We start from the raw sequence: 19,867 nt of genomic DNA on the forward strand, positions 1-19,867 counted from the left end.
GGTTGCAAAATTCCGTTAACTTTCAATAGATTCCCTGCTTTTCCAATAATCCTGGTTGGAAGATTCTGAATTTCCTACTTATTTCCTCCAACCCGGACTTCGGGAAAACCAGGGAATTTATTGACAGTTCACATAATTTTGCAACCTTATTCAGTACAAATAGTTTTTTAAATGTTTTATACATTTAATGTAAGGAAGACAGTTGTAGTCAATATGTGTGCGTGCATATTGCATGTGTAGCCTAGCTAATTCCCATTTGCATTATGGTCCCTTAGGATGTGTATAGCCTACGCTTTACAAATCCACATAATTGGCATTTATTTCCTAGACCCAGACCGAAGCCAGCCCTCACAGGTCTATGTGACGAATGACAGCTAGGCTAGCCCAACAGTTTAACAGCGACCAATGAAATGCGGGAGTGCGATGAGAGGGTGGTCCTTGCGAGTGCAAGAGCCGATCAAACAGAGGGAGCGTAATTTAAACTCCTTGCTTAACATCTGGATGTTGTAGAACGGAGTAGCATCACTCTACTCTTTAGAGTGAGTTAGACAGACGTGCGGAAACCGAGTATCATCGAATATAAGATTGTTGTTGTCAAATGGTCAGAACGTCAGCTACAACTCGAGGATATTGATTGGCACTTGGAATGGGTTTTGGCTCCCGCTATCGGAGCGCAAGGTAAACCAAAAGGGGCCACATGAGTTCTGCTATATTCGGAAACCACCACGGCTCCAAGTTGGCTGCTAATTCTGTTGATCTGGACACATCTCCACTCTCCAGTATCGTGTGTCGACCATCTGCAATGTTGATGGAATGGTTTTATTTAATCGCGAGAAACGAACAAATAATCACGGGATTACCAAAACGTCGACATTTCTAAGGTCGGTTGTCTGTCGAATAACAACGTTGTGAAGTTGGTGACTTCCGAACCCAAGGTAGACTGCTGGTGTCATCGCTCCCTTCCATTTCTCCAGTAACATTTCCTTGATTGACATTCCTTCCATCAGATCATATGAGTGCAGCGTTCAGCCCTTCGTTTATGATGATGCAGCGCCCACTGGGAAGCACCACTGCCTTCAGTATCGACTCTCTGATCGGCGGTCCCCCTCAGCCCAGCCCGGGACACTTCGTCTACACCGGTTACCCCATGTTCATGCCGTACCGGTCAGTGGTGCTCCCACCGCACCCTCCGCCGCCCCCTGCCCTGCCCCAGTCCGCCCTGCAGCAGGGGCTCTCGGCTACCCATCCGCACCACCAGATCCCCAGCCTCCAGAACTCTTTCTGCTCTAGCCTGGCTCAGGGCATGGCGCTCACCTCCACCCTGATGGCCAGCCTGCCTGGAGGGTTCTCGGCTTCACAGCAGCACCAGGAGGCGGCGAGGAAGTTCGGTTCGCAGTCTCTCCACGCCGCCTTCAATAAATCTCAGGACATTCGTTTGGATGGGGATGACGGAAAGACATTTCTAGGAAAGGAGTCCGCGACGCTCCCCTCCTCCTACCACGACTCAGAGCCATTGCAGTCATCCACAGGTACAGTAAACTCTGTTTTGTCTGGACTCTGCTGGACAGGGTGACTGTGTTTGGGATATGTGGCTGTCTTGTGCTTGGACGCACTAACTGTAAGTCACTCTGAACAAGAGCGTCTGCTAAATGACTAAAATGTCACCTAATGTTCTTGGATAAATGAGATATTATTTGTAAGTTGTAAAAGAGAAGTTCAAAGTGAACACTCGTATTTATTAGGCCTATTATAAAGAGAAATAAATAAATAAATAATAGTGCACATTTGCGAGGTTCCTTATAAGAAGTAATTCGAACTCTAAACTTTATCTCATTAATTATGCTATTAGGCCTATTAGCTAACGGACCAATATTATCAATAGACCTACGTCATCAATGTACAAAAAAAGGACCCAAGTGCCATTTGAGGATAACTTATAAGTTCTACTCCCTCAGTGTTGGCGTAGGCTATATCCTGTGCATTTCACATCAAATGACAACGATTAAAGTATAGTGATAGAAAGTGGCAGTTGCCCCTGAGTGAAAAATGTCTTCTTCTTTTTTTTAAACAAATTCTTTACATGGACGCTTACATATTTTGTCTTGAGAAGCTTGACGTGATATCCGCATATCAAATACGTTTATTTCAGGCTTTTCAATGAATAGTGCCTGGGGGCAAACTAAATGACTAAATTAGTCTATTTTAATTGAAGGATGGGAAAGCGCCTGCAGTATTTGAATGTCTATAAAACTGTGATCAGAATTCAAAGCCGACCGAGTCATTTATATGAGGGTCTATATGTATTATGAAATACATGTAAGAAACACTTTAACTCCGGAAGTGCGTTTAAGATATTGTATAATATAAATCAATTGATTTTGTCTCTAAAATGAATGGAATTATAGTAAGCGCGAGGCCTATTTCATACATGATGTGTCATGATACAGCCGATGGGCCTAATTCGATAAATATTTACTTAAATATATGTTTACTAAAATAACTTTCACTTCACTTAAATACGTCCAGAGACATAATATAATTTGTTCCTAATTTGCTCCATAATATAATAGGCTATTGTTTTCCTCTAACACAATATGTAAAGTCTACTCGTGGGTTTTTACTCATGGAACGAAGTGTTGATACAATACACACAACGTTAGTGATTAATCAAATGTAGAAGAAAAGTTGCTTGTTTTTTTAAAGCAAAATATTTCTTTAAAAGTATAATTGTGGTTATCCATTATATAAACTCATAAACGGTCGCATATCAGTCCATTATAGGTTACACATTGTCATTTACTTTTCTATTTTGAGGTCAATATAACCTAAACTAACCTGTTCTATTTCCTTACCCACACAGCCAGAACCCACGGCAAAGAAGACCCGAAAGAGGACGAATGTAATAGAAGAGATGAGAGCTTCTCAATGGACAGCGATTTAGACTACAGCTCCGACGACAACATGACGGGTAACTCGATGTGTCAGAAAGATGATGGGGAGGGTAACGTGGATGAGGGCGTCCACGGGTCCAACGGCACTGGCAGCACCACGTCTACCGGTAAGAACCGGCGGCGGAGAACGGCGTTCACGAGCGAGCAGCTCTTGGAACTGGAGAAGGAGTTCCATTGTAAGAAGTACCTGTCTTTAACGGAACGCTCTCAGATTGCGCATGCCTTGAAACTCAGCGAAGTTCAAGTCAAGATCTGGTTCCAGAACCGGAGGGCCAAGTGGAAGCGCGTAAAGGCTGGTAACGTCAATTCCAAAACCGGCGAGCCCTCTAGGAACCCTAAAATCGTGGTGCCTATCCCTGTGCACGTCAGCCGGTTTGCAATAAGGAGTCAGCACCAACAGTTAGAGCAAGCCAGACCATAACATGTCTTTATGTTAAACCGATGGACGAAATACAGATTAAGTTAATAACACTGTTTAAAAACAGAAAAACAGCACACACGTTATTTTGGAATTGGACTACTGATAATCACAAACCAAGTTTATCCTTTGGTGAGTCTTTGTAAATCTTTGTAAGACAGAGGAGAGCAAATGAATTGATGGTACATTGCTTTTCCTCTGCATTACTGCTGAATCGATCCACTGATGGTAAACTGATTAAATACCAAGACAAAAAAACTCTAAATGGTGACATATGTATCACCTTGGTTACGAGTGTAAATACCGAGATGGACCATAACTATAACCGCCATGGGACCAAATTGAGGACATTACAACAATACATCCAATTGTACATTTCCGAGATATTGATTAAAATATAACCTACTTTTACGTCTGTTAGATTTTCTTTGAGGTTTGTGCTGCCGATTCTGAAGGACCTTGCTTGTATTATTGTTGTTTTTGCAGCAGGCGCAAATCAGATCAGAATGAACAGCTTTGTCCCAAAAGGAGCACTTTTATCATTTCTCATTTTATCATCCCCCCAAACCACATATTGTACACATAGCCTACAAATATGCTCAGACATCTCAACCATCAATCATCTCCTCCAAAAAGCAAAGAGTGGCCCTGTAAAACCATCCTACTTCTGTTCTCAGTTTGAGTTTGTTTCCATTGTTTCATTCCATATTCCATGGTTGCTTGAATGATTTTTCTTCATTGTGACTTTTTCAACAGTCAAGGAGCACGCTGCTAATTTATTTAATATTGTGCAAAAAGTAACTAACATTCCATCTTATTGAGTAAATAATAAAGTGTGCATTAAAGATGAACCATTAGCAATTGTCAACAATTTGTCAGTTTGTTTATTGTCATTCCATTTTTGTGCAATTTTATTTGAATTTGAAATCTTTAGCGGAATTACGCATGCGCGGGTTTACAGGTGCTTTCTTGAGTGCTGGGCTTCGAGTTGATCATGATATTTGAATTCCTTGGTTGATTATTATTTTCACCAATATATCAAATATTCATTTGGGATTATTCAATTTGTTGTCTGCAAGTGACAAATATTATTTTCACAATCCACTAAGGAAGATAATTGGAAGATAATTTGCGTATGTATTTTATCTTTGAATTAAGGCTGATTAACGACACGATTTCGTTTAGATTTCATTTACAACACAATTTATACTATTATTATTAAGACTATTACTTGAAATCACCATGTCATTATACTATTATAATTAATGACTTTCAGAATTATATAATTTTTCCTGCACCAACTGTGAGTTGTGCAGATATTGCTGAGGCAGGAGCAACTGTGAGGTTTACAGGTAATGCAGAGGCAGGACCAACTGTGAGGTTTACAGGTAATGCAGAGGCAGGACCAACTGTGAGGTTTACAGGTAATGCAGACGCAGGACCAACTGTTTATCTCTCCGACAGTAGAGCCATGCAGTCAGCCAGGGAGGTGACAGTTTTACAGCTCTGCCCCTCTGCTCCAGCCACCCTCTGGAATTAAGGCCAACCTCGTCGCGTATGTTGGAGCAAATCAACCTGATGCATGCCAACAATAAATATGTAAGAAGATCTCGCTCGGCGACGCAATCTCGTGTTATGACAGGGGGTGGGTCCTATCAGCCAGGGTGAATGAAACTCCAAGGTTCCTCCAAGGCTGTGAGGAACACCAATTCCCATCCGAGTGAAACGTCACGAGCACGGCTGTTTAAGAAGGTCGCGGCCTGGTGTCAGCCTTGATTTTCGGCCTCACCTTGCCCCGGGCCCAGAGCGCCTCATTTAACAGGACAAAGAGGTGACGTGTAAGCCTCCCAGCGCGTCAATTGCTTTGCCATTTAATATTTACATCTATTGAGGTGGACAATTTCATAAATGTATTTTGATAAGATTGGTGACTAAAATACAACGCAGGCCTACTTGCAGGACTTTCCCCTTGTGATCTCTAAGGACATCTTGTTGGTCTCTGTCATGTTCCGCACATGAATAGCCTGCGTTAAGCTCCATCCATCTGTCAGCGCTACCACAGTAGGTCTATAGCCTACCCTAAACATATTAAACAGTTTCAAATGTCACTAGGCTAAATTATAAAATAATCCATTCTGATAATGTATTTATCGGTGTTATATAAACGAATTTAAAACAATATTGGTTATTATAATTCGCCTTTCTTGGAATAGGTTGGATATTAAATAGGCAAGGCTACACATTTTAGGACAAATATATTATTTAAATAAACTTCTTTTTTTTTTTACAATGTTCTAAAAAGCAATTTGTCAAAAAAAATAGTTTTTAACAAACACATTTGGAGTTAAATAATATTGTCTACTAGACCTACTGTATATAAATAATACAAGTAAAACCCTCTATTCCAATGAGTATTGACTAAGCCCACAAGTGTCCTCAAATAAGACAACCATCATTCTTTCACAGCTAAAGCATCCTCCAAGATGTTGTTGCAGTAGTTTAACGATCGTTCTGTCGTGTAACCCCTCTCCGTCTCTCTGGCAGCATTTAGACAGCGCGCTATTCCCCCCGGCAACAACAACGCTATTATCGTCACGCGCATCATTTAACCCAGGCAAGCGCTGCACGTCTTGCACCTGAACAACATTTTGATGTCAGTCATCATTTGTAATTCGCAAGCCATGATAACGCACAAATAACGCTGTTATATCTTCAAAATAAACTAGAGGAAATCGGCTATGGATCCTGACATAAAAACAGGCAATTTAATTGACATGGAATTAATCTTGTATTATGAGGCCTACCGCCTATCCAAATCATAACGTTTACAGTCTCCTCTATTCAACCCACGTAAAATGTATTTTCCCTACTGATTCATCGTTGGAAATTCCCCAAGCACATTTTTTGATTATTAAATTGAAATCCCAACTCGTCATAGTAGCAGAAAGAGTGAATTACTGTGAAACTCAGATTTATTGCGGCAGCTCGCGCTCTGGCTGAGCATCACTGACAGGCCTGGCTACAAGATGAGCTCTCATGACCCGCTCTAGAGGAGTGTGTGTGTGTGTGTCTGTTGTCTTCTATTCCACACAAACTCGTGCACACCCCGACAGAGATCCACTCAGGCATTTGATTACTGGATACTTACAACAAAGTATGTCCATTACACAATTACTCAAATACAGATTTGCTAGATTAGAATGTATTGAAAGAACACACACTGAGCAATTTGTGTAGCCTACTTGAGGAGGATGTTTGACAGAGAAAGCGATATGAGTATCGAGGTGAGAGGGAGAGATCTGACAATTGCCCCGCTAACTCTAATGAATTTTTTTGCAAATTGTAATCAAGCCGGGCCGTCGCGGTTGGCTGATAAATGAGGCCCAGGGGGATTGGTTGGGACCTCCGCTTTTCACTCTAGCATGTCCCCCCTGCACTAAATTAACAGCAACTTGTCGAAGCTTCAAATGAACCCCCAATGATTAATTCTGATGGAAAGCGAGCCATGAGACTCGCGTGACCTAATAGGCTCTGGCTTGAGAATGCTGCTACTGGAAATGAATACTCTATAAACCCCACATACACCAAGCTACACACATCTCTCTCTCTCAGTATCTCTCTCCGTCTCTTAGTATCTCTCTCTCTCCCCCAATTAAATTTAAGGGCTTTATTGGTATGGGAAACTTAGGTTTACATTGCCAAAGCAAGTGAAATAGATAATAAACAAAAGTGAAATTAACAAAAAATTAACAGTAAACATTACTCTCTCTCCCTCAGTATCTCTCCCTCCTTCCGTCACGTTCTGACCTTTATTTCCTTTGTTTTGTCTTTATTTAGTATGGTCAGGGCGTGAGTTGGGGTGGGCAGTCTGTTTGTTTTTCTATGTTGGTTTCTGTGTTCAGCCTAGTATGGTTCTCAATCAGAGACAGGTGTCGTTAGTTGTCTCTGATTGAGAATCATACTTAGGTAGCCTGGGTTTCACTGTTGGTTTGTGGGGTGTTTGTTTCCGTGTGAGAGTTTGTCGCCACACGGTACTGTTTCGGTTTTCGTTTTCATCACATCCTTTATTGTTTTGTATTTCAGTGTTTAGTTCGTTTTTAATAAATCGTCATGAACACTTACCACGCTGCATCTTGGTCCGATCCTTACTCCTCTTCAGACGAAGAGGAAACCTGTCGTTACACCTTCAGTATCTCTCTTTCTCTCTCATACTGTAGGTGCAGGCCAACATATAGCAAATACACTACTAATATCAACAGAAAGATACAGGAACTAATACACTACTAATATCAACAGAAAGATACAGGAACTAATACACTACTAATATCAACAGAAAGATACAGGAACTAATACACTACTAATATCAACAGAAAGATACAGGAACTAATACACTACTAATATCAACAGAAAGATACAGGAACTAATACACTACTAATATCAACAGAAAGATACAGGAACTAATACACTACTAATATCAACAGAAAGATACAGGAACTAATACACTACTAATATCAACAGAAAGATACAGGAACTAATACACTACTAATATCAACAGAAAAATACAGTAACTAATACACTACTAATATCAACAGAAAGATACAGTAACTAATACACTACTAATATCAACAGAAAGATACAGGAACTAATACACTACTAATATCAACAGAAAGATACAGTAACTAATACACTACTAATATCAACAGAAAGATACAGTAACTAATACACTACTAATATCAACAGAAAGATACAGGAACTAATACACTACTAATATCAACAGAAAGATACAGGAACTAATACACTACTAATATCAACAGAAAGATACAGGAACTAATACACTACTAATATCAACAGAAAGATACAGTAACTAATACACTACTAATATCAACAGAAAGATACAGGAACTAATACACTACTAATATCAACAGAAAGATACAGGAACTAATACACTACTAATATCAACAGAAAGATACAGGAACTAATACACTACTAATATCAACAGAAAGATACAGTAACTAATACACTACTAATATCAACAGAAAGATACAGGAACTAATACACTACTAATATCAACAGAAAGATACAGTAACTAATACACTACTAATATCAACAGAAAGATACAGGAACTAATACACTACTAATATCAACAGAAAGATACAGGAACTAATACACTACTAATATCAACAGAAAGATACAGGAACTAATACACTACTAATATCAACAGAAAGATACAGGAACTAATACACTACTAATATCAACAGAAAGATACAGGAACTAATACACTACTAATATCAACAGAAAGATACAGGTCATCTCATTATTTAATTATACAATGATTACCAGTAATTGTTGCAACAATATTTAATGTACCTCAGTGCAAATAGTCTCACTGAAGAGGTTTGACTTTGCTAAGGACAAATACATCTTCTATAAATTGTTACCATCTCAATCAAATCCATTATATAGTAAATGTTCAGAATAACTTAAATTCTTCATTTGCAAGAGTCAGAAAACATACATATCATTCACATCCACATTTATGAACGTATTCCTAAATATTTTTTATACAACTTTAACATTCCACAGGAATCTTGAGTGATCTAATTTGTATCTAAATTAAAAACATGTTTTTTTACTGCATAAAAGTTTATTATTATTGAGAAATAATCAACTATTTGCTTGGAGAACGTGTTCCTTCAAAAGAGGGACTTCATTAAAATACTAAAACTAAGTTTTGCGGGAAGATTTAATCCACACTGAAGTAATTTCAAATGCAAATGAAAATAGCTTTCTAGATTCAGCATTTTACATTAAGTTGGTTATTTCAGGTTCAGGTATGAAATATAATTATTATATTGTCCTAATTTGTCCACCACTTTTAGCAAAAAATACCATGAAAATAACTATTGGGAAAATAATATTCGATCATTTCCATTTCACCGAGAAAAAGACGTGTGTGTATAGGCTACGTCGTTTTCAAGTAATTATTTTAATTGATTTATTTCTTAGTTATTTTCAGTGTTAGATATCTATGGAAATTGTGTGTTGAGGATGAAAATATATTTATTGAACATCATTTCAGATTGAATTGGGGTTGAGACAATTCCAAAACAAATTCAGTCTATCCAGCAGATTAATTGCAATTCCATACAATAATTGAAAAAAACAAACATTTTTTTATTCATTGCGCATTTTTGCACTTCCTGAATTATATTTCAATTGAATTCATGAATTGATACGTTTATTAAAGAAACTGACAACCTTAACCCAGAGTAAAGCATTAGTCATTTATACGGTCTCTATATCCATAGTATGCCCTGTCGGTATGGTTCACCATGGAGACAAATGTCATAACCAAACAGGGACGCAGTCAGATACCTAGCTACTGGTCAGTCTGCTGGACGGTTTCCTTGGCCAGGTCCCCTGTAGCCATCTGTCCTCTGGATCGCGCTGCATCAGGCTCACACCATCACCGCACCTAGCTACCGTTCACGCCTCAGTCGGCCACTCCCCTTGCATTCCTAATAGTTGTGTCTCTCGGAGCAGAGCGGTCTGTGCTACCCAGTCCTCTGCTCTACGACACCGTCCGACTCATCTGGTGCACCGTGTGTGTGTCTATCCTCTCGTTGAGGCCATAACAATAAACACTGAGTTCATACTGATTCCCAACAACACAATGCCTGGGTTGGGACAGAATGCAGCGCTTTACATTGACTTGCCCTTAGAAATGTACTTTCTGAGCCTTTACTTAGTAAACTAATAAATGGGCATTTGAAAGTATTTAAATATGAGGAAACTGATATCCAATAGAACCCCAGTCATCTGGAAAGCCCCCCCATCTCCACCCCACAGCATTACCTTTTACTGAGAAACCACTCTGCCCCCCCCCTCCCTCCTCTTCCTCTCTGTCCCCCACAACATGACTGTTTACAGAGTAACCACTCTGCCCCCCTCCTCTTCCTCTCTGTCCCCCACAGCATTACCTTTTACTGAGAAACCACTCTGCCCCCTCCCTCCTCTTCCTCTCTGTCCCCCACAACATGACTGTTTACAGAGTAACCACTCTGTCCCCCTCCTCTTCCTCTCTGTCCCCCACAACATTACTGTTTACAGAGTAACCTCTCTGCCCCCCCCCTCTTCCTCTCTGTCCCCCACAACATTACTGTTTACAGAGTAACCACTCTGCCCCCCCCCCCTTCCTCCTGTCCCCCACCTCTTCCTCTCTGTCCCCCACAACATTACTGTTTACAGAGTAACCTCTCTGTCCCCCTCCTCTTCCTCTCTGTCCCCCACAACATTACTGTTTACAGAGTAACCCTCTGTCCCCCCCCTCCTCTTCCTCTCTGTCCCCCACAACATTACTGTTTACAGAGTGGTTACTCTGTCCCCCACAACATTACTGTTTACAGAGTAACCACTCTGTCCCCCACAACATTACTGTTTACAGAGTAACCACTCTGTCCCCCACAACATTACTGTTTACAGAGTAACCTCTCTGTCCCCCCACAACATTACTGTTTACAGAGTAACCACTCTGTCCCCCACAACATTACTGTTTACAGAGTGGTTACTCTGTCCCCCACAACATTACTGTTTACAGAGTAACCACTCTGTCCCCCACAACATTACTGTTTACAGAGTAACCACTCTGTCCCCACACAACATTACTGTTTACAGAGTGGTTACTCTGTCCCCCACAGCATTACTGTTTACAGAGTAACCACTCTGTCCCCACACAACATTACTGTTTACAGAGTGGTTACTCTGTCCCCCACAACATTACTGTTTACAGAGTAACCACTCTGTCTGTCCCCCACAACATTACTGTTTACAGAGTAACCACTCTGTCCCCCACAACATTACTGTTTACAGAGTAACCACTCTGTCCCCCACAACATTACTGTTTACAGAGTGGTTACTCTGTCCCCCACAACATTACTGTTTACTGTCTGTCCCCCACAACATTACTGTTTACAGAGTAACCACTCTGTCCCCACACAACATTACTGTTTACAGAGTGGTTACTCTGTCCCCCACAACATTACTGTTTACAGAGTAACCACTCTGTCCCCACACAACATTACTGTTTACAGAGTGGTTACTCTGTCCCCCACAACATTACTGTTTACAGAGTAACCACTCTGTCCCCCACAACATTACTGTTTACAGAGTGGTTACTCTGTCCCCCACAACATTACTGTTTACAGAGTAACCACTCTGTCCCCCACAACATTACTGTTTACAGAGTAACCACTCTGTCCCCCACAACATTACTGTTTACAGAGTAACCCACTCTGTCCCCCATCCCTCCCCTTCCTCTCTGTCCCCCACAACATTACTGTTTACAGAGTAACCACTCTGCCCCCCACAACATTACTGTTTACAGAGTAACCCTCTGCCCCCCCCCCTTCCTCTCTGTCCCCCACAACATTACTGTTTACAGAGTAACCTCTCTGTCCCCCACAACATTACTGTTTACAGAGTAACCTCTCTGTCCCCCCCCCCTCAACAACATTACTGTTTACAGAGTAACCACTCTGTCCCCCACAACATTACTGTTTACAGAGTAACCACTCTGTCCCCCACAACATTACTGTTTACAGAGTAACCTCTCTGTCCCCCACAACATTACTGTTTACAGAGTAACCCTCTGTCCCCCACAACATTACTGTTTACAGAGTAACCTCTCTGTCCCCACAACATTACTGTTTACAGAGTAACCTCTCTGTCCCCCACAACATTACTGTTTACAGAGTAACCACTCTGTCCCCCACAACATTACTGTTTACAGAGTAACCTCTCTGTCCCCCACAACATTACTGTTTACAGAGTAACCACTCTGTCCCCCACAGCATTACTGTTTACAGAGTGGTTACTCTGTCCCCCACAACATTACTGTTTACAGAGTAACCTCTCTGTCCCCCACAACATTACTGTTTACAGAGTAACCACTCTGTCCCCCACAACATTACTGTTTACAGAGTAACCACTCTGTCCCCCACAACATTACTGTTTACAGAGTAACCACTCTGTCCCCCACAACATTACTGTTTACAGAGTAACCACTCTGTCCCCCACAACATTACTGTTTACAGAGTAACCCACTCTGCCCCCCCTTCCCCTGTCCCCCACAGCATTACTGTTTTCCTCTCTGTCCCCCACAACATTACTGTTTACAGAGTAACCACTCTGTCCCCCCTCTTTCCTCTCTGTCCCCCACAACATTACTGTTTACAGAGTAACCACTCTGTCCCCCACAACATTACTGTTTACAGAGTAACCCTCTGTCCCCCACAACATTACTGTTTACAGAGTAACCACTCTGTCCCCCACAACATTACTGTTTACAGAGTAACCCACTCTGTCCCCCACAACATTACTGTTTACAGAGTAACCTCTCTGTCCCCCACACATTCCCTGTTTACAGAGTCCTCTCTGTCCCCCACAACATTACTGTTTACAGAGTAACCCCTCTGTCCCCCACAGCATTACTGTTTACAGAGTCCTCTCTGTCCCCCACAACATTACTGTTTACAGAGTAACCCTCTGTCCCCCCACCATTACTGTTTCAGAGTAACCTCTCTGTCCCCCACAACATTACTGTTTACAGAGTAACCTCTCTGTCCCCCACAACATTACTGTTTACAGAGTAACCTCTCTGTCCCCCACAACATTACTGTTTACAGAGTAACCACTCTGTCCCCCACAACATTACTGTTTACAGAGTGGTTACTCTGTCCCCCACATCATTACTGTTTACAGAGTAACTACTCTGTCCCCCACAACATTACTGTTTACAGAGTAACCACTCTGCCCCCCCCTCCCTCCTCTTCCTCTCTGTCCCCCACAACATGACTGTTTACAGAGTAACCACTCTGCCCCTCATCCCTCCCCTTCCTCTCTGCCCCCATCCCTCCCCTTCCTCTCTGCCCCCATCCCTCCCCTTCCTCTCTGTCCCCCACAACATTACTGTTTACAGAGTAACCACTCTGCTCCCCCTCCCCCTTCCTCTCTGCCCCCATCCCTCCCCTCCTTCTCTGCCCCCTCCCTCCCCTGGCTGCTCTTTTCCTCACTTCCCCGTCTAATCTCTTTAATTACATCTGCTGTCGTGGCCTGCCACGGTCCCATTGTCCTCCCCTGTGCCTGGTGCTTTGTGAGGGCAGACCCCTGTCCGTCTCCCCCCACCTCCCCTGTGCCTGGTGCTTTGTGAGGGCAGACCCCTGTCCGTCTCCCTCTTCTTGGCTGCTTTGTGCTCCCCTTGGTCCTCTTCCTGAATCCCAGAGGGCTGGAGAGGATTAAAGGGGTATTATCCCATTACAGACAGGACATATAGGACCTTGGTCTAACGCCTTCATCTGCACCACACACACTAGTGCACGCATAGACACAAACACACTAGTGCACGCATAGACACATACACACTAGTACACGCATAGACACATACACACTAGTGCACGCATAGACACATACACACTAGTACACGCATAGACACATACACACTAGTGACACGCACTAGTGCACGCATAGACAGACACAAACACACTAGTGCACGCATAGACACATACACACTAGTGCACGCATAGACACATACACACTAGTGCACGCATAGACACATACACTAGTGCACGCATAGACACATACACACTAGTACACGCATAGACACATACACACTAGTGCACGCATAGACACATACACACTAGTGCACGCATAGACACATACACACTAGTGCACGCATAGACACATACACACTAGTACACGCATAGACACATACACACTAGTGCACGCATAGACACATACACACCTAAGCACATTGGAACATGCAGACAGCCCAGAAGTACACTAGCACCCACGCAGACACACACACAGCTTAATTCCAGGCCCAGCCTAACATATCCATCTTCCCAGTTCCCACCAGTTATCCATGTTTTGATGTAACAGACATTAACAGTTATATTAAGAAGCATATTTTGTCTTTATTGAAAAGAGACACATTACAGTAGAAGACTGTATTAGGTATCAACACGGTACTGTACAGATGACACAAACTCAATAGAACAATAATAATAACAATAATAATTAGGAGATCAATGACAATTGGAATAATAACGCTGCTTGATGCTGATAGGTCACAATAGAGGTGGATAAACTAGACTGATAACTGAACCAAACCCAAGCAGTTAGGAGGAGAGAGGTCTTCTTCCACATCTAGATAGCATTAGAACCATATTAAATCATTTGACTGGCAGTCGTCTCGGGTTGGGTTGTGTAGCTACATACAGGAGGAATGAGCAACGACAAAGAGGTCACCAAATACACACGGGAACCAAATAAACAAAAACAAATGACCATAGTTTGTTTATTAGGGTTTGTTGATTACATCTATGTACATGTGGTGAACGCTGTGCTGATGTGTCGACTGGCATGTATAGAAGGGAGAGCTGTGGCTGGTTTAATGGTACGTAAGTAACACCAGACTGACTGACATGGTGAGTGTGTCCCCCATAGTGCTCTTCTCCCTGGCAGGGACACTGATACATGTCTCAACGTCTCATGTCTAAAGAGGAGATTCTAGACAGCCTGGAAACCAAACTGATATGCTCCGTTTCACCATTGAAACAAATCTTCTGGATTCCAGGCTAGCTTTTTGATGCTTCCTGAACCCACCTATAAGGGAGGACAGCTCACACTATTGGCTAATCATGACTTCCACTGGCTACTTCAGAGGGGGAAGGGAGGACAGCTCACACTATTGGCTAATCATGACTTCCACTGGCTACTTCAGAGGGGGAAGGGAGGACAGCTCACACTATTGGCTAATCATGACTTCCACTGGCTACTTCAGAGGGGGAAGGGAGAGCAGCTCACACTATTGGCTAATCATGACTTCCACTGGCTACTTCAGAGGGGGAAGGGAGAGCAGCTTGACCACCAATGAGGATTGTGTCCAATACGATGTCTAACCTCTTCATATCTCCCACCAGTGTGAGAGCCAGTGGCTGAGATAGGAACAGTTTCAGGCCAGCAGACAAGATGAGGGAAGAGACCAGGGATCTACACAAACATCCATCCATGCAAAAGTGTTCTACAGGAAAGACCTTGAGAGGAGAGGACTGAGGAGAGACCATCAAACTGGATACGTAGTGCATCGTCTTGTCAGAAATAAAACGACTTGGTCTCCTCAGTCAAAACCTCACAAGTGTTATGAAGGGGGAGAAATCCCTCTAGTGATGAGGGAAGGTTTAACGCTGCTATTCCTGCTACTGCAACAATAAGGTTCAATAATGTTCAATAAAGGTCTGGTCAGGGGCACTTTAGTGTTCGTGGCTGCCTGTGGACAAAGCCTGATGCCTCAGCACTTCTCATGTTAATCACACTCAACATGTTGAGCTCTTTTCACATTTCTATCGGACGCAGAGAAGCGTGTGTGTGATGTATGGGCTTGTCTACAGCATACGCAGGGATTGCAAGGTGTGTGTTGGACAGAAACACCACCGTTAGCATGGACATCTATACCTGTCCTCCATATTGCTTTAATACCTGTACAGGTGAGGCAGGAGTCACTACTTATATTAGGAGTTTATATACACACACACACACACACACACACACACACACACACACACACACACACACACACACACACACACACACACACACACACACACACACACACACACACACACAGAGGTAACATCAAGGGCAAAAGCAACCATAAATACGGGAGCATTTGACGCTTAGGAATGGTTTGGGGGAGAAAGACTCATATCACACACGAGGACACACACAGTAAGGTTTAAGAACAGGCAAAGGCAGAGGGACTTGTGCAGAGCAGAGACGTTGGCAACACGAAGAGGGACAGGAGGAAAGGAAAGCCCCTGCTGCTAAACATTCCAGTAACGTTCAGTCAACCCATCACTGGCTTATTTCTCCCAATAAAAACATCACATGGGCATCGGCAAACCTCCACTCAAACCGCAGAGAACACGACGCTCTCAGAGTAAAGAACTTCCTACTTCCTTCAGATACATCATGACATCACCACCAAAAGAGCTTTCAAAAAGAGAGAAAGAAAAGCGATAGAGGAAGAGAGAGAAGTAAAATATTATTTACACACAGTAGGATTCCAGACGCAGAGAAGCCCTTCCTATCGAGTCACTGAGCAGAAAGGATGCATCCCAAATGGCTGCCTATTCCCTACATAGTGAACTTCTTTTAACCAGAATCCTATGGGCGCGGGTCAAAAGTAGTGCACTGTTCAAGGGAATAGGGTGCCATTCGGGACGCAGGCCGAGAGATTCAAGAGGCAGAGATTGTATGATTGGTTGGGGAGCAACAGACATGGCTATCCAATGACAGACAGAGGATGGAGGAAACGCATGCCGAGTACCTCAGAAGACCTGATGGGAGGCGGCCCAGAGTCTATCCTGACCTATGACGTCATATATGATGTCAGTCAACTTGACAAGGGGAGAACTCAGAGGGGCACAAATTAGGAACTCTTCTCCGAATCAGAACAGTCTAACTCTATGAAGAAACAGTATCCATCAGATCGTAGATATTCTACAAAATCTGACAGCCCATCATGGATTGAACTGTCAGACAAACGTCTTCTTAGATGAAATGAAATAGATTGAACACTGATGAGCCCATCTAGTATAAATAGTGCTACATTTACACCGTGGATGCTGTTCCTGGATCAGTTGTAGATCAGTGTTAGTGAACGGGAGTATGGACCTGACAACTGATACCTGCACCACACCTAAGTAATCAACAGGAACATGACAGAGTCCTGCCTATCCATTTCCTCCCATCCTCTGCCGATCACTATGCAACAAGACATTATCACGATGCGCTTCCAGCTGAAACAGCAGATACAGTGTATTTCATGACCTGATAAAAGTAAAGAAAAGGCAGAATAATATGCAGAAGGATAAAACACTAAACAGAAAACCCTTTCCCCTGGTCTCTGTGTGGTGGACCAACTGTACGATGATCCTGAAGAAGGCTGATGGTCTGATACTGAGCCTCATGATGCTTCCTATACATTCTGGAGGTGGACTGTTCCTCTGAACGGATGAAATGTACATCTAAGACTGTTGTTGAGGCGAGTGGAATTGTGGGGGTTTCAAGATCACGTAGAATTGACCGTCTCTGGTCCCTGAGCCTGGAAATACGTACACGCTTTTTACACCTAGCAAGTGGCTTCTAATAGATATGACAAACTCACTTCTCTGTAGAACTGATTCATTGGTCCAGCAATTCACAATGAGATATACACAATGTGGACGTGATGAACAACCTTTTTTTTTAATTGAAAAGAGCAAGTGTCTGACATGCTCTCACACTTTCTGTTTTACTTCCAAGGAATATCGGATATTTAGGATTTTTTTCTCTCACTTTCTTAAACGGTTTATACAAGATATTTTTGTTCCACATTAAAAAATAAAAAATAAACATCCACAGGAGAGAGAGATCACATAATTTACTCAAGAGAAGAGAGGGGAAACACTGATTATGTGGAGAACTAAAGGAGAACCAGAGTAGAAGAGGAGTTCTGTTCAGTTGATCAGTGTTCTTTGTAGTTCTCATGTTATAAGGTAGAGCTCCCATAACTTAAGTGAAAAGCAACCCCCCCTTCCCCAACATGCTACAGAGGCCTTCTTCAAACATCCAATGTCTTTCCAAACCCGCAGGCCTCTGTTTCTGTACAGCTGAGAAAGCAGTGACATAGTAGTGATATAGTGTGTGTGTGTGGCCTGGGTTGAAGCTGGGAGCAGATTGCAGATCGGAGTCAATAGAGGGTATATGAGAAGGGGGAGTCAATAGAGGGTATATGAGAAGGGGGAGTCAATAGAGGGTATATGAGAAGGGGGAGTCAATAGAGGGTATATGAGAAGGGGGTCGCTGCTTTTCATGTGATTTTGGCCGCCTCCTCCCCATGTCCCATCATGCTTAGGGCCACATGCAGCCAGGTAGATAGCAGTGGGGGAAGCCGGTGACCTGACTCCACCCGGAAGTAATGCCAAGCCACCTCCTGCCCCCATGCTTTTACAGGGGAGGGCCTTGTGAGGAAATTGACAATTGGACCGAAGCGCGCGGAGGCGGGGTCATCATGATGTGGGGCAGAGAGCCAAAAGGACAGAGGGCTTCATCAACGGCAACAGGTGTGCTAGTGTCTTCTGTGTGAGATTAGTGTCAGAGTGGAGAGGGTAGGAGGTCAACGAGGGCTCTAAGACAAGGAGTGCAGAAGTAGTGGTTCCCAAAAGAGTTCAGTCATTTTCTCCCAATTCAGACTCTCTCCAAGCCCCTCACTTCCAAAAATGTCACAGTTTTTTTTCAGTCAGGATTTTGAGTGTGTAATATGCATATAATGTCACAATGTGTGTTTAGCCTGTTAATATCCTGCGAGCCGCAGTACCCAGAGGCCTCCTGAAGGGGGCGGTAGTGTTTATATGAGTGCGGTGCTGCCCGTGCTGCTGCAGCTGTTGTTGCGGTTGGTGTTGCGTCGGGACAGGTTGGGCGTGGCCATAAGTGGGTAGCGTTCATCGGGACAGCCATACTGCAGCAGCGTGTCAACACACTCCTGGCTGCTGGCCTGCCGTGCGTACGCCAGCGCACTGTTACCGTGGGCGTCCCTCGCCATCAGATCCACCCCGTACTGGAGGAGAGAGGGATGGCGAGAGAGCAGAGAGGAGTGAGGGGGATGAGGGAGATGGGAGGGGAGAGAGGGGGATGGGGGGGGAGGGGGAGGAGAGGGGATGAGGGAGAGAGGAGAGAGGGATGGCGAGAGAGGAGTGAGGGGGATGAGGGAGAGAGGAGAGAGGGATGGCGAGAGAGGAGTGAGGGGGATGAGGGAGAGGGGAGAGAGGGATAGGGGAGAAAGCAGAGAGGAGTGAGGGGGATGAGGGAGAGAGGGATAGGGGAGAGGAGTGAGGGGGATGAGGGAGAGGAGAGAGCAGAGAGGAGTGAGGGGGATGAGGGAGAGAGGAGAGAGGGATAGGGGAGAGAGCAGAGAGGAGTGAGGGGGATGAGGGGAGAGGGATAGGGGAGAGGAGTGAGGGGGATGAGGGAGAGGAGAGAGCAGAGAGGAGTGAGGGGGTGAGGAGAGAGGGATGGGGGAGAGAGCAGAGAGGAGTGAGGGGGGGATGAGGAAGAGAGGAGAGAGGGATGGGGGAGAGGAGAGGGGAGGGGAGAGGGGGATGGGGGAGAGAGAGAGAGGGATAGGGGGGGGATGAGGGGGATGAGGGAGAGAGAGAGAGAGGGAGTGAGGGGGGTGAGGGAGAGAGGAGAGAGGGATGGGGGAGAGAGAGAGAGGGATGAGGGGGATGATGGGGGAAGAGAAGGGATGGGGGGAGGGGGGGAGAGATGGGAGAGAGGGGGATGGGGGAGAGGGGGATGGGGGAGAGGAGAGGAGAGAGGGATGGGGAGAGAGGGGGATGAGGGAGAGAGGAGAGAGGGATGGGGGAGAGAGGAGGGGGGGAGAAGACAGAGGGGGATAGGG

The 19,867-nt window shown here is 43.9% G+C and overlaps 2 protein-coding genes across 2 annotated transcripts in view; one reads left to right on the top strand and one right to left on the bottom strand.

Moving 5' to 3' along the window:
• The first annotated feature begins 511 nt into the window (after nt 1–511).
• On the top strand, nt 512–4,230 carry gbx2 (gastrulation brain homeobox 2). Its single transcript, XM_024409579.2, has 2 exons — nt 512–1,529; nt 2,861–4,230. Exons 1-2 carry the CDS (start codon nt 1,013–1,015, stop codon nt 3,370–3,372), a joined length of 1,029 nt encoding a protein of 342 aa, XP_024265347.1. The 5' UTR covers nt 512–1,012; the 3' UTR covers nt 3,373–4,230.
• Nucleotides 4,231–14,319: 10,089 nt separating this feature from the next.
• agap1 (ArfGAP with GTPase domain, ankyrin repeat and PH domain 1) overlaps nt 14,320–19,867 on the bottom strand; it is a 137,849-nt gene continuing 132,301 nt past the window's right edge. The window contains exon 15 of the mRNA XM_042316930.1: nt 14,320–19,024. Coding sequence (XP_042172864.1) covers nt 18,815–19,024 — 210 coding nt within the window. The 3' untranslated portion in view covers nt 14,320–18,814. The remainder of the gene's footprint in view (nt 19,025–19,867) is intronic.

Source organism: Oncorhynchus tshawytscha, unplaced genomic scaffold (genome assembly GCF_018296145.1).
Source record: "Oncorhynchus tshawytscha isolate Ot180627B unplaced genomic scaffold, Otsh_v2.0 Un_contig_6966_pilon_pilon, whole genome shotgun sequence".
NCBI lineage: Eukaryota > Metazoa > Chordata > Actinopteri > Salmoniformes > Salmonidae > Oncorhynchus > Oncorhynchus tshawytscha.